Genomic DNA, 15,215 nt, shown 5'->3' with positions numbered 1-15,215 from the left:
GTCATGTTTTTTTTTTATCTTCTTTCATTTGACACCAAAATCATTTAAATCGGATGAGCCATTATGTCCGAATAAAAATCGAATCATTTCAGAAAAAACAAAATGGCGGCCAAAGTTTCACTTCTGTTCCGGATTTTTTTTTCTTCGTTTTTTTGTCATAACTTTGTCTACCTACCAGCATAAAATTTTTTGCCTTATACAAATTACACCGGAAGATATTCAACCGGAAGTGAACATCGATTTCCTGTTTAAACCGGAAGTGAAATTGAAAATTTGACTGTACCGTTTTGTTTACTTTCTTAAACTGTCTTTGCTCAATTTTTTTCAGATTAATCAGACAAAAAGCAAAAAAAATGAAAAAAATGCAAAATTTGGCAAAAAAAATGTCTGCGACAAATTTTCGAATTTTGAAATTTTGAAACGGCTATTCTTTCAGATTTAAACAGTAGATTCCAAAAATGCAAACCCAAAGAAAATCGACCCAAAAATACGACTTCTAGAGCCGATTATCTATTCTTGCACATATTGAACTGTGGCACTTCCGGTTTTGCAAAAAAGATCCAAAATATATTTATGCACATCGTCGCCTATATCTAAGGTTCGTGAATGTTGAATGGTTGCTGCAACTATTGTAGTTTAAGCTCAGGAAGGTGTGTAAAAATCGAAAAAAAAAAAAAAAAAAAAGAATTGACATTTCGATAACAAACTGGGACTTTGCCGTAGCAAAGTCCCACAATTAATGATTGTTTCCTGCTAATTTAATTACAGTTACATCCTGATAGATATTGTTATTATTTTATAATTGAATTGGATCATTGTGTTTGAATTAAATCAACGAATAAATGATTGAGTGTATTAAATCATATCAGGTTTTATGTTAACATGTATGATTGGATATTTTACGTTAATAAATATGTAAATAAATAAACTAATAGATAAGTAAAATGATAAATAAATGAATAAATAAATAAAATGATAAATAAGTAAAATGATAAATAAATAAATGAATAAATAAATAAATAAATGAATAAATAAATAAATAAATGAATAAATGAATAAAATGATAAATAAGTAAAATGATAAATAAATAAATGAATAAATAAATAAATAAATGAATAAATAAATAAATAAATGAATAAATAAATAAAATGATAAATAAGTAAATAGATAAATGAATTAGACAATAACTAAGAAAATAAATAGATAAATAATGAATAAATAAATAAATATATAAATGAATATAAATAGATATAAATAGATAAATATATAAACAAATAATAATAAAAAAGATAAAGATATAGGTAAATAAATGAATAAATAAATAAACTCTAACAATCTCTGTGTAATCAGACATCCAATGAACCTATACATGTCAGGTTATAGGAGATTATCGTGGTATTCAACATGAAAATAAATGAATAAATATGTATATTTTTTCTTTGAAGATTTATATACAATCAATACTTGAATATAATAAGAAATAAGAAATACAATTTTGATTAAATTTTAACGGCAATAAGTTTTCTTTCCTCAGAAGATATAATGAAAACATAAAAAGGAACTGAAAGTTTTGAATGATTTATCGGACAAAAATATCAAAAATGAAAATGTACATGTACAGTAGGAAAAACTGTTTTAGAAATATGTCATTCTAAAGATTGTTTTAAATTATTTTCTATTTCATTGGCAAATTAACTTGCAATAATAGAATAATAGAAAGGATTTATAAAATGACTAAAATAGATTGAAATTGATTTTACAAGAACAGATGTAAATGTCAACTTTTCAAAAAAATTTTACGTTATTAAAATTTATTTTAAAAGGGTAGAAATATAGATTGATAATATTTATTTTTAGCAACGACATCGGAATGACGATATCGTTAACAACAGATTGTCGTACGTGCTGCGTAACGGGGAGCTGATAGAAGAAAGATGGCATAAAGTCATGGTGGGAGATATTATTAAACTACAGAATAATGAATTCATAGCTGTAAGTTTCCATTAACCAATAGATTGATTATAGGAAGAGTTGCCCCTATTTCTTACCTTGTCTGATGATGGCTTGTGTGTCTGAAACACATTATTTTTGGTCAAGCAGATATGTATTTGTTTAGAGAAAAGACATCGTTATTTATGAATAAAGTTAGACATGAATTTATATAGATTAAAGGTAATGTTTTATACCTGTAAAGGTAGATCAGTGGGACAAAAAATCACAAAAAGACAGATTTTATATATCAAAAATTCTAAAGCCCTAAGATATTTTAAACTAGTACATCTATGAAGTATATTGATAAGAGCTACAGGTTAATAATATTTCTAATATTTCAGGCTGATTTACTACTATTATCTGCCAGTGAACCTAATAGTTTATGTTATATAGAAACAGCTGAATTAGATGGGTAAGATTCTGTATATAATGGTATATGAAACTCTGGACCCTATTGTCTTATTTTCTTGTCCATGGTGATTTGAAATGAGTATTATTATTTGTATTTTTATCTGTATAAAATGTATTTATATTGCTCATTGTTCCCCCACCCCCACTTTCTTCTCTGTAAAGTTTTTATAGGCTTATTACAAATAGTAGATATGTTTTCTTACATTTTTATACGCCCACATCTCTCTATGTGGATGTATATTGTTGGTACCCCTGTCCGTCCGTCAGATTTTTTGATGGAGTCAAATGAAATTTGGTATGTGTATACATATTCATAAAACGAAGATCAAGTTGGAATTTGAGCTATTTTCGACCGTTAGAAGCAGAGTTATTGCCCTTGCCCCAAAATCTTGAATATTTACCATCTGCAAGCCGTGGTGGCGTATATGGCTGTGGTCCACTATCTTAATGTGTTATAAGTTAGTAATTGAGTATTATTCTACAGGTTCAATGTTAGATTTTGATTTTGTAGAGAGACGAATTTAAAAGTAAAGCAGGCATTAGATGATACAGCTGTTCTAGAAGACAATCATAGTAAAATGGATCAGTTTTCTGGTGGGTATATATTTGAATAAAAATCTTGATGATAGAAAAGTGAGACAAATTATTATTTTGATAGACTGGCTCAATAAATGTAATAACTGTTTGTTGTTTTGTATCATGTTATAGAGATTGTAAAGAGGTTTTCTACACCTCTCTTGGATATTATAAACAGCTTTTGTGATGATGATTTTATTTGAAAAATGAAGACAGGAATACATCGATTGTTGCAAAATTTTGACTGATAAAATGAATCCAGTGAATACCTTCTGAATAATAGAGTTAACTGTTGATTTTATTCTACTATTTGTCTATTTCAGCTGAAATATTATGTGAACCACCAAATAATAGACTGAGTAAATTTGAAGGAAAGTTAACGATGAATAATAAAGAATATTCATTGGATAACGAGAAGATATTACTACGAGGGTGTATATTACGTAATACAGCCTGGTGTTACGGCTTGGTTATATTCGCAGGACGAGATACCAAGTTAATGATGAATTCTGGGAAGACAAAATTTAAACGCACCCATATTGATAGGCTGATGAATCTGCTTATTATAAGAGTAAGTATTATATTGAATTTACTAGTTTTATGCTGTTTACTTTCTCCTAAAAAATAGACTAAACAATCCAGTCCTAGAATAGCTAATACTCGCCCAAGTATGAAGAATTTTTTTGTGTAATAGGCTATCAAAGATTTAAACAGAGTATATTTTTCCCAAGTATCCTATATTGGTCACAATGTGTAACCACTGAAAGAGAAACATGGGGCCTTCACCTTTCTTATCATACTACTGTCATTCTCATTCTTGAGCTTTCTAGACTTAGCAAAATCTCATTCACACCCATAACTTATTCTTAAAACAAACTCCCTCTATTTTTTTCAGATTTTTCTATTTTTGGTCACAATGTGCCTGATAACTACGATAGCGTGTGGTGTATGGGAAACAGCCGTTGGTTTCGACTATCAGAAATACCTCCCATGGGAGTGGTTCGTTAACGAAAATAAAGAACAAGGGGCAGCAACTATCGGAGCTCTTGTATTCCTGTCCTATATTATTATTTTAAATACTGTTGTGCCTATATCACTCTATGTGAGGTAAGATTATTGATTTAGGGCATGCTATGGTGGGGTAGGTGTCGAGAAAGGGGGTATCGGGAGGAAAAAAATCAAGCACGTTCTCACGCAAGAACGTGACAACATTTTATACTATTTTATAATCAAGATTGTTTTATATTTATAAAGTTAACAGTCAGCAGTGATGTTCAGATTATCCTATAATAGAAATAACATATTTGTGAATTTGTGAAGGATTTTTGCTAACTTTGCTCATACACAAGTCCGTTTTATAAAGTATACCTCCTCCATACTGAACCCTGATGGACTTGTTGTATTATTATCCAGATAATAAAAATCATGAACTTTGAGTACTCTAATATAATTATATGATCCGTTCCAGTACATGTTCGATTATTTTTTTGTTAAATTGGCCAGTAAGAATTTTCCTCATTTGTACATACCTGTATGCAGCACTGACCCTGTTCTCATTGATATTGATGAATATTTTACTATATTTCAGTGTTGAAATAATCCGTCTTGTAAATAGTTTATGGATCAACTGGGATGTTAAGTTATATTACGAGAAGAAAGATACACCAGCTAAAGCTCGAACGACAACTTTAAATGAAGAATTAGGACAGATAGAATATATCTTCTCTGATAAAACAGGCACTTTAACACAGGTTTGTTTAAATATATCACTGTCTCTCTTTCTGATATCATGTATTTCCTGTATTTCTTTCATTTGTCTCTTAGATATTTGAATGTGCCTCAATTTTGAACTGTTGAAGTTTTTAGTATTACTCTAATTCCTCTATTGTTTCCTACAGAATATCATGACGTTCAACAAGTGTTCTGTGAATAGAAAATCTTACGGAGATCCGATGGATGAGTTCGGTAATCTATTGGAGATAACAGAGGTATGTAGACTATTTCTACCACAATCTTGAATATTTCCAATTCACTCTGGAGTTTTGTTTACTCTTAATATACATGGCCACTAAGCTTTCATTTGAACATAAACTCTGATATGTTCAAGATCCCTCGACAGTTAAAACTTGGATACAAAAAGCTAGTCTCTCTGTCCTGGCAAAATTTTCCTCATTGTCTGTCTTCATTAGCCTAAACTCAAGCAGATAATTAGGAATATGTGAAACTCGTAGACATATATGCCATAGAAGCTGATTTTTTTTAAAATTAGCCCAACCAACTTTTCCAAACTACCTATCAGAGACTTTCACATGATTACCTTTGGTACTGATTTGCGTAAAATCTTGTAATAAAATATTATTTGTTATTTACAGAGAACACCAAGAGTAGATTTTTCTGGTAATTCCTACGCTGAAGAATCGTTTGATTTTTACGATCCGTATTTATTAGAAGATGTTAAACAGGGAGTGCCGGAGGTGGAGGCGTTTTTCCGTAATTTAGCTTTATGTCATACTGTGATGCCAGAAACTAAAAAAGATGGTGAGCAACGTTTTCGCATGGTTGTTCTGATACCCTGAGTCTTGTATTTTGTGACCAAACTGGAAGCCTCAGGTTCAGTCCTTGTCTAGTTGATTCTTTATCAATTATGTTGAAAAGGGGTGGACAAGTGAAAACCCTATATTATAACACATATAGTGTACCTAAAAAATCCCTTGAAAAGTAAAACAAAAAAGAATTTTATGTGGATGTATCTTGAAATTTAGCTCTACACTATTCATTTTGACAAGCCAGTTCAAGAATTCTCAATGAAACATAATCAAAAATCTGATGTAAGCTTCTATGGTGAAAATATGATGCATCCCTTTTGCCCAATCTGAATAATACAAATGTTTTTTTTTCAGGGAGACTAGAATATCAAGCCCAGTCCCCTGATGAAGGTGCCTTAGTTTCAGCTGCAAGGAACTTCGGCTTTGTTTTTAAGGTAAATATTTCCTATTATAGACCTTGTCAACAAAACATTCAATATTCAGACAAGTGAGAAACCAGTGAAGATATAAATAGAAAGCGAAATCCCTAGTTTGATGTATACTGCAAGGGATTATGTGATTTTTTTGTACAGTTTTAGTACTTCTGTTTACATATATTAAAAACTCAAATCAACCCCTGAAAATGATGATTGTTTCCCTTTAACATTAATATTGATAATATTTTCCTCATTGCACACTGCATGAGGTTGTCTGTTAGTGTGTCAATTGCTTTAATAATGCAGAAATGATGTAAAACTCTATTACCTAGTGTAGAGCAGCTTGCTTTTATCACAGATACTGAATTAGATCAGGCCCCAGGGCCACAAAACATTTCTCAAGCTCAATTTAACTTTTTTTCAAATTCATAATGCCCCTGTCGAAAATTTGAAGGTTAATGTGATAATGCCAGAAAAGATTGATATGATTTGTCTTGGATAAAATCAGTTGTCACCTGGAATGGCTGCTTCAAATTTGAGTAAAATCTCAGCGAAGTATGAAAAAGGTTTGTGACCCCAAAGTCTGAATTTTCCCATTACAATTGTACAATCTCAACATTGGTGCTGATGTACTGATAATATTTCCCTCATAGAACACAGCATGAGGATGTCAGGCTTGTCATTTGCTTTAAATGATACATTAAGTGAAGATGTAAATATTAATTCTATTATTATATAATATTTATATATTGCAGTCGAGAACACCTGCAACTATAACTATAGAAGTCCATGGTCAAACTGAAATTTATGAGTTATTATGTATTTTAGATTTTAACAATGTCCGTAAACGCATGTCTGTAAGTATATTGATTTTTACTGATACACCAAGTCTTAACTGGCTTAACACAATTCTTCATGTGACAAACTAGATAAAGGACAAAAGTCATTAATGTAACACAAATAAAACCAAACAATGTGACCAATGTTTAACTGAGAAGCTTTTGATCATTAATGCCTCTAAGAACACTTCTTTAAACAAACGATTCGAACTTGTCTCAAGGTGTAGACATGAGAATATGTACTCGTCCAGCTTCAGTAGGGAAACAGGCTGAAATAGGTCAGTTGTCTGATGATCACATAGCATGAAACTCTGAGTAACAACATGATTCAAGTTCCGTTTTAATATTTCTATATTGCTCTACAATTGATGTATTGAGCACTATTTTAACAGTGGTATTTCTATATCGCTCTACAATTGATGTATTGAGCACTATTTAACAGTGGTATTTCTATATTGGTCTAAAATTGATGTATTGAGTACTATTTTAACAGTGGTATTCCTATATCACTCTACAATTGATGTACTGAGTACTATTTTAACAGTAGCATTTCTATATCACTCTACAATTGATGTATTGAGTACTATTTTAACAGTGGTATTCCTATATCACTCTACAATTGATTTATTGAGTACTATTTTAACAGTGGTATTTCTATATCACTCTACAATTGATGTACTGAGTACTATTTTAACAGTAGCATTTCTATATCACTCTACAATTGATGTATATTGAGCACTATTTTAACAGTGGTATTTCTATATCACTCTACAATTGATGTATAGAGCACTATTTTAACAGTGGTATTTCTATATCACTCTACAATTGATATATTGAACACTATTTTAACAGTGGTATTTCTATATCACTCTACAATTGATGTATTGAGTACTATATTAACAGTGGTATTTCTATATCACTCTACAATTGATGTATTGAACACTATTTTAACAGTGGTATTTCTATATCGCTCTACAATTGATGTATAGAGCACTATTTTAACAGTGGTATTTCTATATCACTCTACAATTGATGTATTTATCACTATTTTAACAGTGGTATTTCTATATCTCTCTACAATTGATGTATTGAGCACTATTTTAACAGTGGTATTTCTATATCACTCTACAATTGGTGTATTGAGCATTATTTTAACATTGAAAATATTTTATTATTGTAAATATAGAAGCAAATATGTCCAAGAGTACGTCTGAATTCCTGAATGATGTCCCAATCTTATATTAAATATATTGATATAATGATATTATGTTTGCAGGTGATATTAAGAAAAGATAATAAAATACTGTTATATTGTAAAGGAGCTGATTCAGTAATATTTGAGAGACTAGATAGTTCTTGTCAAGAATTAAAAGATTTAACTTTAAATCATCTCAATGTAAGTTTTTTTGTTTTTTTAAAAATTTGTTATCTTTTTTTATATCTCCATTGATAGGGGAGGGGTTAGGAGTCAACGCCAAACTGACAATCCTGATACACTGTTAAAGATGGGTTCCCCTATTTACATTTATGAAAATGAAAATGCTAATTCTTATATGAATAGAAAGTAGAGGTGTTCTAATGACTTGTAGAAATATGTCCATAATTAATTCATAATTAGCTAAATTAGAAGAGAATTACCAGCAGAATTCCAACGAGTGACTGATCAAGAGAGGTCAAAAAAATAAGGAAACCCATCTTTAATCATTTTTCATGTTGAATGTCTTGTTTGTTTTCTTCAGGATTTTGCTCAAACAGGATTACGAACACTCTGTTTAGCTTATAAAGAATTAGATGCTGATGTTTTTGAAGCGTGGAAAAAGAAACAACATGCTGCAAGGTTTGTGTTTTAATAATTCATTCAGATTGTAGTTATATTGTCACCTCTCTGTAGATTGTGTTAAACATCATGAGTGTTATATTATCTTAAAAAGAAAACTTTCTGTTGGCTATAACCAAACCTCTTGGCATTGAACTTTACTTTTTAATCATTAGCCATTTACAGCTGTGTCATTTAAGGTAATCAATATTTTGCACACCAACTAAGATGCGAGCAAACAACCATCCGTTTTTTTGTTGAAAAAATGAAAAACTAACTGAAGAATGATTTTCATCCATACTAAACTAAAACCTTTCTCTTCGTAACTAAGTAAATGACATCACAGTTTACTAAGCAACCTAGTTAACATGGCTACAGTATCTAACACTATAATAACAGTATTTATTATATAAAATAAATTGAGCATCTTTTCAATGTATTTTTCAGTACATCAATGGTAAATCGAGATGATAAATTAGATGAAGTTTATGAGGAAATAGAAAAGAATTTGATATTAATAGGAGCTACGGCTATAGAAGATAAATTACAAGATGGTGTTCCTGAAACCATCGCTAATCTAGCTCAAGCTGGTATAAAAATCTGGGTCCTGACTGGAGACAAACAAGGTAAGGATTGATATGGATTAAGGATACCCAAAAAAGCATTATTTGCCACTTGGACTCTCTGATAGATGTCAAGTTGACAAACCAAAAAAAGAAAAAACTATCAAAAATAGGGACAAGTAGACATTAACTATGTGGATATGTGGACACTCTGAAGCAATGTCGAGTTGACAAACCTTAATACCAAATAAACATTATTAACTATATGGACTCTGTGAAAGATAAGCTTTCTGGACAAAAACAGATAACAAATACACGTAAGCTTTGTGGGCTGAAATAGGAAACTGTGTCAACAAACCCAAAAACCTAAATTAACATTGTGCCATGTGAACTCTCTGAAAGGTCTGCCAAAACTCTCAGAAATGCATAGATAGTGTTGATAAACTCAATGGCAAAGTGGCATCAGGTGTTCCTATATATTTCCTGTATTTTTCAGAAACTGCCATCAATATCGGCTATTCTTGTAAACTTCTCACCGAGGAGATGGAAGAGCCGTTTATCATCAGTTCTGATTCTTCGGAGGAGGTCCAGAAGGAATTGCAGTCAGCTCTAGATGAAATTAAGGCGTTGAGAAGTGGTAAACATGAATCTGGTGTAGTGATAGCTAATGGACGTACCAATGGTCACGTACCCAATAATACTGAAGAGTGTGGTGAATTCGCTATGGTGGTAAACGGTCATAGTTTAGTAAGTTGAATTACGGTTATTATTTGCATGGTGACCCCCATTTCTAAAACTAGCCGTTTAGATTCAGATTGTATTTCTTAAATATGTGTCATAGCATGAGATGAGCTCTTGTCAATTAGGAAAGAAATTAGACAGGGAAATTAGCTATGGTTGTAAACGGACATAGTTATTTTACTTGTACTTTTTGAAGTTGTTTTTTTTTTATGGGACCCACAATTCCAAAATAGGGGTCTGTTTCACAAAATTTTTACTGAATCACAGACAAGATTTTAAGAAATTAAGAAATCTAATTGGCTTTAAAAGCTGAAATTAAAATAGATTTTAGCTATTGGCCAATCGGATTACTCGAACACTAAAATCACGTTTTCATGAACCAAGCCCCTGGCTGTTTTGTTTGAGATTTTGTGTTGGCAGGATTAGAAAGTCATTAACTGTTTTATTTGAAAAGATTAATATATTCAGTGTTCACAAAAATATTTAAGGATAAAATAAAAATGTCAAAGTTTTAAAATATTTGACTTGATATTTTGTATTGATGCAATATTGTCAAATTAAGTTGGTTTCTCCATAACGTAGCAGACAATTACTGAACGGAAATTTTGGCAGATCTTTTCTGTAGCATAGTCTTAGTCACATCTTGAATACAGCAACTCTTAGCAAACTGTTTCATTTTTTAATTTTCTTCCAGGCCTATGCATTGAAACCAGAATTAGAAGGATTATTCCTCGAGTTAGGGTTATCGTGTAAAGCTATAATATGTTGTCGAGTGACACCATTACAGAAGGCACTAGTGGTGGATTTGATTAAACAACATAAGAAATCTATAACGTTAGCTATTGGTGATGGAGCCAATGATGTTAGTATGATCAAGAGTAAGTAGGATGTATACCAAAGTTAAAATATTCCCATATCCCACACTTGTAATGAAAGTTATGTTCCTAGTGCCTCTATAGCAACCTTTCCAGTGGCATTTCTGCTCACCCCTCCCCTATATTTCCAAGAAACGTCACTGAACCGTCTAATCTATGAAATGAAATGAATTCCAAACCTAAACAGAAAAAACCTGTGTACACTTATGTATAAACCACTACGCGGATTTATACAGTGTACACAGGTTTTTTCTGTTTATACATCTATAAACTGAAAAAATGTTCAAGTCATTCCTTAAATAAATTTGTTTTTTGACCATTATTTTCTGTATATATGATATTTTGACGTTATATTGAATATTTTTTCAGTGGCCCATATTGGTGTTGGTATAAGTGGACAAGAAGGAATGCAGGCAGTGTTAGCCAGTGATTACGCTCTAGCTCAGTTCCGTTACCTCGAAAGACTTTTACTTGTTCATGGACGTTGGTCATATCTACGAATGTGTAAATTCTTGCGATATTTTTTCTATAAGAATTTTGCGTTTACTTTGTGTCATTTCTGGTTTGCCTTTTTCTGTGGATTTTCTGCACAGGTTAGTTCAAATTTTTTTCTGATTTTTAGTGGTGAAACAAGGTGATCTAGATATAATTCTACCAATCAGTATTAGCTTTGTAGACAAACCAGTTGAAATCCAATGACATCATGCATTCTGCAAGAGTGAACATGTTCTGCCTTGCTAGCGACACCCAATACAGTATTTATCATAGTTGAGTTCAAATTCAATAACGTTTTTGAAATTCGACTGAATATGGTTGAGAATTGGAAAATTGTTTTCCCAAGAATATTCAGGCTCAAATCAACACTTTTAAATAGTGGCATAAAGTCATGTCATGTTTCTCGATCGGCGTGTTATAGTCAGATGACCTTGAATAGGTCATCTTCACTCATAATTCCAGTCGACCCAGCTGTAAATGGGTACAGATAATCCAGGAAAGATCAATGCTAAGAGGTTTGGCAAAGAACCAACTGGAAGAAAGGATCTTTAACTGTGAACCTAAGTTGTTATCCTTGTAAAATATAGTTGTTTCTTTCTTTTTTGTATTTGGAACCCCTGACCCCTGACTGATTTTGTCCACTCAAAGACTTTGCTCATGTTTGTTTGTTTGATGGATAATGCAAGATGTTTCCATGGTTTCCATGCCTTTTGAAGACCTTACTACAATTAGGACAAATTTAAATTCTCGAACTATTTTATCTATTTCAGACATTGTATGATCCGTATTTTATTTCATTGTATAATGTGTTCTATACATCACTTCCTGTTTTGGTCTTAGCCATGTTGGATCAGGTAAAGATTTTTTACATCTACATTATCAAAATAAATTAGACTTGACTGCAATTTCACACGTTTTTATTTAAATGGGATTTATTTCATTCAGCTTCTAATAGAAGCTCTAGATAGGTATAGTGCTAATTAAATACGGAATAAAGATGTTAATATAGTTATTATTATTAAATATCCTTCAAATTGTCTGTTCTTTCATTTATCCTACTTAAGCCTTATATTCAATTCTTATACGCCCACATCTCTCTATGTGGACGTATATTATCGGCACCCCTGTCTGTCCGTCAACATTTGCTTGTAAACGCTCTAAAAGGTAGATTTTTTGATGGAATCAAATGAAATTCGGTATGTGTATGCATATTCATAAAACGAAGATCAAGATCGAATTTGAGCCATTTTCGACCATTAGAAGCAGAGTTATTGCCCTTGCCCCAAAATCTTGACTATGCTATTACTCTCTTAGTTTTCAACCGATTTTGATGAAACTTAAAATGGATGTTTCGTTTTTACCATCCGCATGCCGTGGTGGGCGTATATGGCTGTGGTCCACTATTTTTCCAATATTGTACTAATCTTATTCCTCAACTAAATTTTGTATCAATTTTACTGATTGACCAATTAGATAAATGGAACACTAAATTCTTCTTAAGTTTTCGAGAAGAGGGCCTCTGATCTATTCTATTGTTCCTATATCTTTGTTTTATTTTAAATTTCAGGATGTAAATGATGACTATTCAGTTCGTTATCCTAAACTCTACCTGCCTGGTTTACAAGACGCACTTTTTAATAAACAGAAATTTTTATGGAGTGTTGGAGAGGGGGTGTTAACTTCGTTAATTTTATTTTTTATCCCCTACGGAGCGTTCCTCTACTCTCACGGTAATTCTGGACAAGATTTAGTGGATCTACAATCGTTTGGTACGGTAGTGGCTGCCATTCTTGTGGTATCCACCAACATAAGAGTAAGTTTATTACCAATTTATTCAGCTTTTTATTTTAATTCTCTTGGGTGATTGTATCTGTTTTTTCAGTGTTCATTTACCTTAAATTCAAATTCAAGGCTGGATATGACTTCAGTCATCTGTTTGACACCCCTCATCTCTCAATTGAACTCTTCCACTCATGCTTATTTTCAATCAATATTATACCATATATTTCAGATAGGAATAGCTCATTAAAATTTTAAGGGGTGGAGTCTATTAATTCATCAAAGGCATACTATACTAATATTAATAAAATGTATGTTTGTTTTGAATCACCCTTGCATGTGCATAAACACATCTGACCTATTTAACCATATGTGTTTTCTATTTCAGTGTGCTCTGGATACATCATATTGGACAGGATTTAATCATTTTGTGATCTGGGGTAGTATTATCTACTTCTTCTGTTTTATTCTGGCCTTTTACTCCGACGGAATTGGATATTCGTACGTGGGAGTGGCGTTATCTGTGTTTTCATCACCGAACTTCTGGTTGTGTCTGCTACTAACGTGTACTGTGTTACTAGTCCCAACAGTGGCGTATCGATTTTATCAGACCAACATAACTCCAAATCTTGCAGACAAAGTGCGACTTCAACAACGTATGAAGAAAACGAAATCACGATCGCGAGATCTCAACATTCGCAGACAATCTACAATGCGTCGAAGTACAAGATCTATTCGATCAGGTTATGCATTTGCTCACCAAGAAGGTTTTGGTGAACTTATCACCAGTGGAATCAATATGAGAGACAGAGCTCAAGACCGTACCAAAAGTCCTGTGACATTGACCAAAATAACACGCCATAATAGCGGTAAACCACAGAAAAATAACGCTGTTCAACCAGACACAAACTCGAACAACATGATTGTCGAACATTTATAGTTGTCATGACAGTTACAGGTTGTCATAACATTTTTAGTTGTCATGACATTTTTATTCGGCAAAAAATAATAATTCTATTGAAGATAGAACATTTTTTCATGACATGAGACTTGATATGACACAACAGAACACCCCTGGTTTAGCTAATGAACTATTATCAACATTCAAGAATGTATCATAGTATGGAATAGTTCAATGAAGTGTTAAGGGGGATCGAATACATGATAAACACATCAGCCTTGATAACTATCATAACATTGAGTAATTTTTAAACAGAATGCTGCTATCTATAAATATATATTTCTAGCCTGTTTTCAGGGTTTTTAGTCATTGTCAAATTATTTTAAAAAGTTTTAGATTTAAGTAATTTGAATTAATTAACATATATAAATTAATATCAATAAATTTATTAATTTTCAGTCAAAGCATCATATCATCCTATATTTTCTTGTATTTTTTTCTGTTACCATATTATCAATATAGAATATAAATTCATCATGGTTTTTGTCAAATATATTTTTTATCTATCTATGCATGTTAAGAAACAGTTTACCCTGTGAATGAAGCTACCTACTTGTAAGTTAAAAAACATCCCTGCGTGTAGTTAGCAAAATGTTAAATGTTTTGTGCTAGTGTCTACTGAACGAGCAATTTTGTTGTAGCCTTTGGAATCATGGTGTAAGAGGCTGGATATAGTGTGTTTGTAATCTTTATAACACCCATCAAATTTCAAATGGACTCTTCCGCACATGCATACTTTAGATCAATATGATACTTGATATGAATGATTGGAAGAGTTCATTGTTTACTTAAGGGTTTTTTTTTGCTGTGTCAAACTATATCCAGCTTTTGTGGACTTGATGACCTGCAGCAAGACAAACTGTTCCTTATAACTGTTCGGAAAAAGCACAACAGAGTTTTGCTTACAACTCATTAAAATTGGGTCACAAGAGGGCTGCCATCTTCAATGTTAAAGAATGCTGTCAGACATACTAGTCTACAACTAGATGCTAGTTCATCAGGTTGTGCATGTGCACCCCTTGACAATTAGAAATGGAGTAGGCAAATGCAGCTGTCCTGAAAAAATTTCCCTCATTGCACACTGCAGGGTGTTGCTCATTTCCATTATCCTAATCTGGAAAAGAAAAGTAGGACATTTCATTGTGTTTCTTTCTACCATGTGGCTTCTGAATACCAGGGTTCTAACAAACACTGGTTGAGGCAGT

At 32.0% G+C, this 15,215-nt stretch overlaps 1 protein-coding gene across 1 annotated transcript in view; it reads left to right on the top strand.

Moving 5' to 3' along the window:
• LOTGIDRAFT_124920 (hypothetical protein) overlaps positions 1 to 13,989 on the top strand; it is a gene marked incomplete at both ends in the record, with an annotated part of 31,595 nt that extends 17,606 nt beyond the window's left edge. The window contains 19 exons of the mRNA XM_009061395.1: positions 1,858 to 1,992; positions 2,334 to 2,404; positions 2,915 to 2,997; positions 3,303 to 3,550; positions 3,875 to 4,086; positions 4,568 to 4,730; positions 4,878 to 4,967; positions 5,352 to 5,517; positions 5,880 to 5,959; positions 6,697 to 6,798; positions 8,057 to 8,176; positions 8,520 to 8,617; positions 9,044 to 9,222; positions 9,656 to 9,906; positions 10,595 to 10,778; positions 11,145 to 11,368; positions 12,041 to 12,124; positions 12,838 to 13,083; positions 13,438 to 13,989. Of these exons, the coding sequence (XP_009059643.1) occupies positions 1,858 to 1,992; positions 2,334 to 2,404; positions 2,915 to 2,997; positions 3,303 to 3,550; positions 3,875 to 4,086; positions 4,568 to 4,730; positions 4,878 to 4,967; positions 5,352 to 5,517; positions 5,880 to 5,959; positions 6,697 to 6,798; positions 8,057 to 8,176; positions 8,520 to 8,617; positions 9,044 to 9,222; positions 9,656 to 9,906; positions 10,595 to 10,778; positions 11,145 to 11,368; positions 12,041 to 12,124; positions 12,838 to 13,083; positions 13,438 to 13,989 (3,288 nt within the window). The remainder of the gene's footprint in view (positions 1 to 1,857; positions 1,993 to 2,333; positions 2,405 to 2,914; positions 2,998 to 3,302; positions 3,551 to 3,874; positions 4,087 to 4,567; positions 4,731 to 4,877; positions 4,968 to 5,351; positions 5,518 to 5,879; positions 5,960 to 6,696; positions 6,799 to 8,056; positions 8,177 to 8,519; positions 8,618 to 9,043; positions 9,223 to 9,655; positions 9,907 to 10,594; positions 10,779 to 11,144; positions 11,369 to 12,040; positions 12,125 to 12,837; positions 13,084 to 13,437) is intronic.
• Positions 13,990 to 15,215: the final 1,226 nt, after the last annotated feature.

This window comes from Lottia gigantea (genome assembly GCF_000327385.1).
Source record: "Lottia gigantea unplaced genomic scaffold LOTGIsca_48, whole genome shotgun sequence".
NCBI lineage: Eukaryota > Metazoa > Mollusca > Gastropoda > Lottiidae > Lottia > Lottia gigantea.
This window is presented reverse-complemented; position numbering and strand designations above follow the sequence as displayed.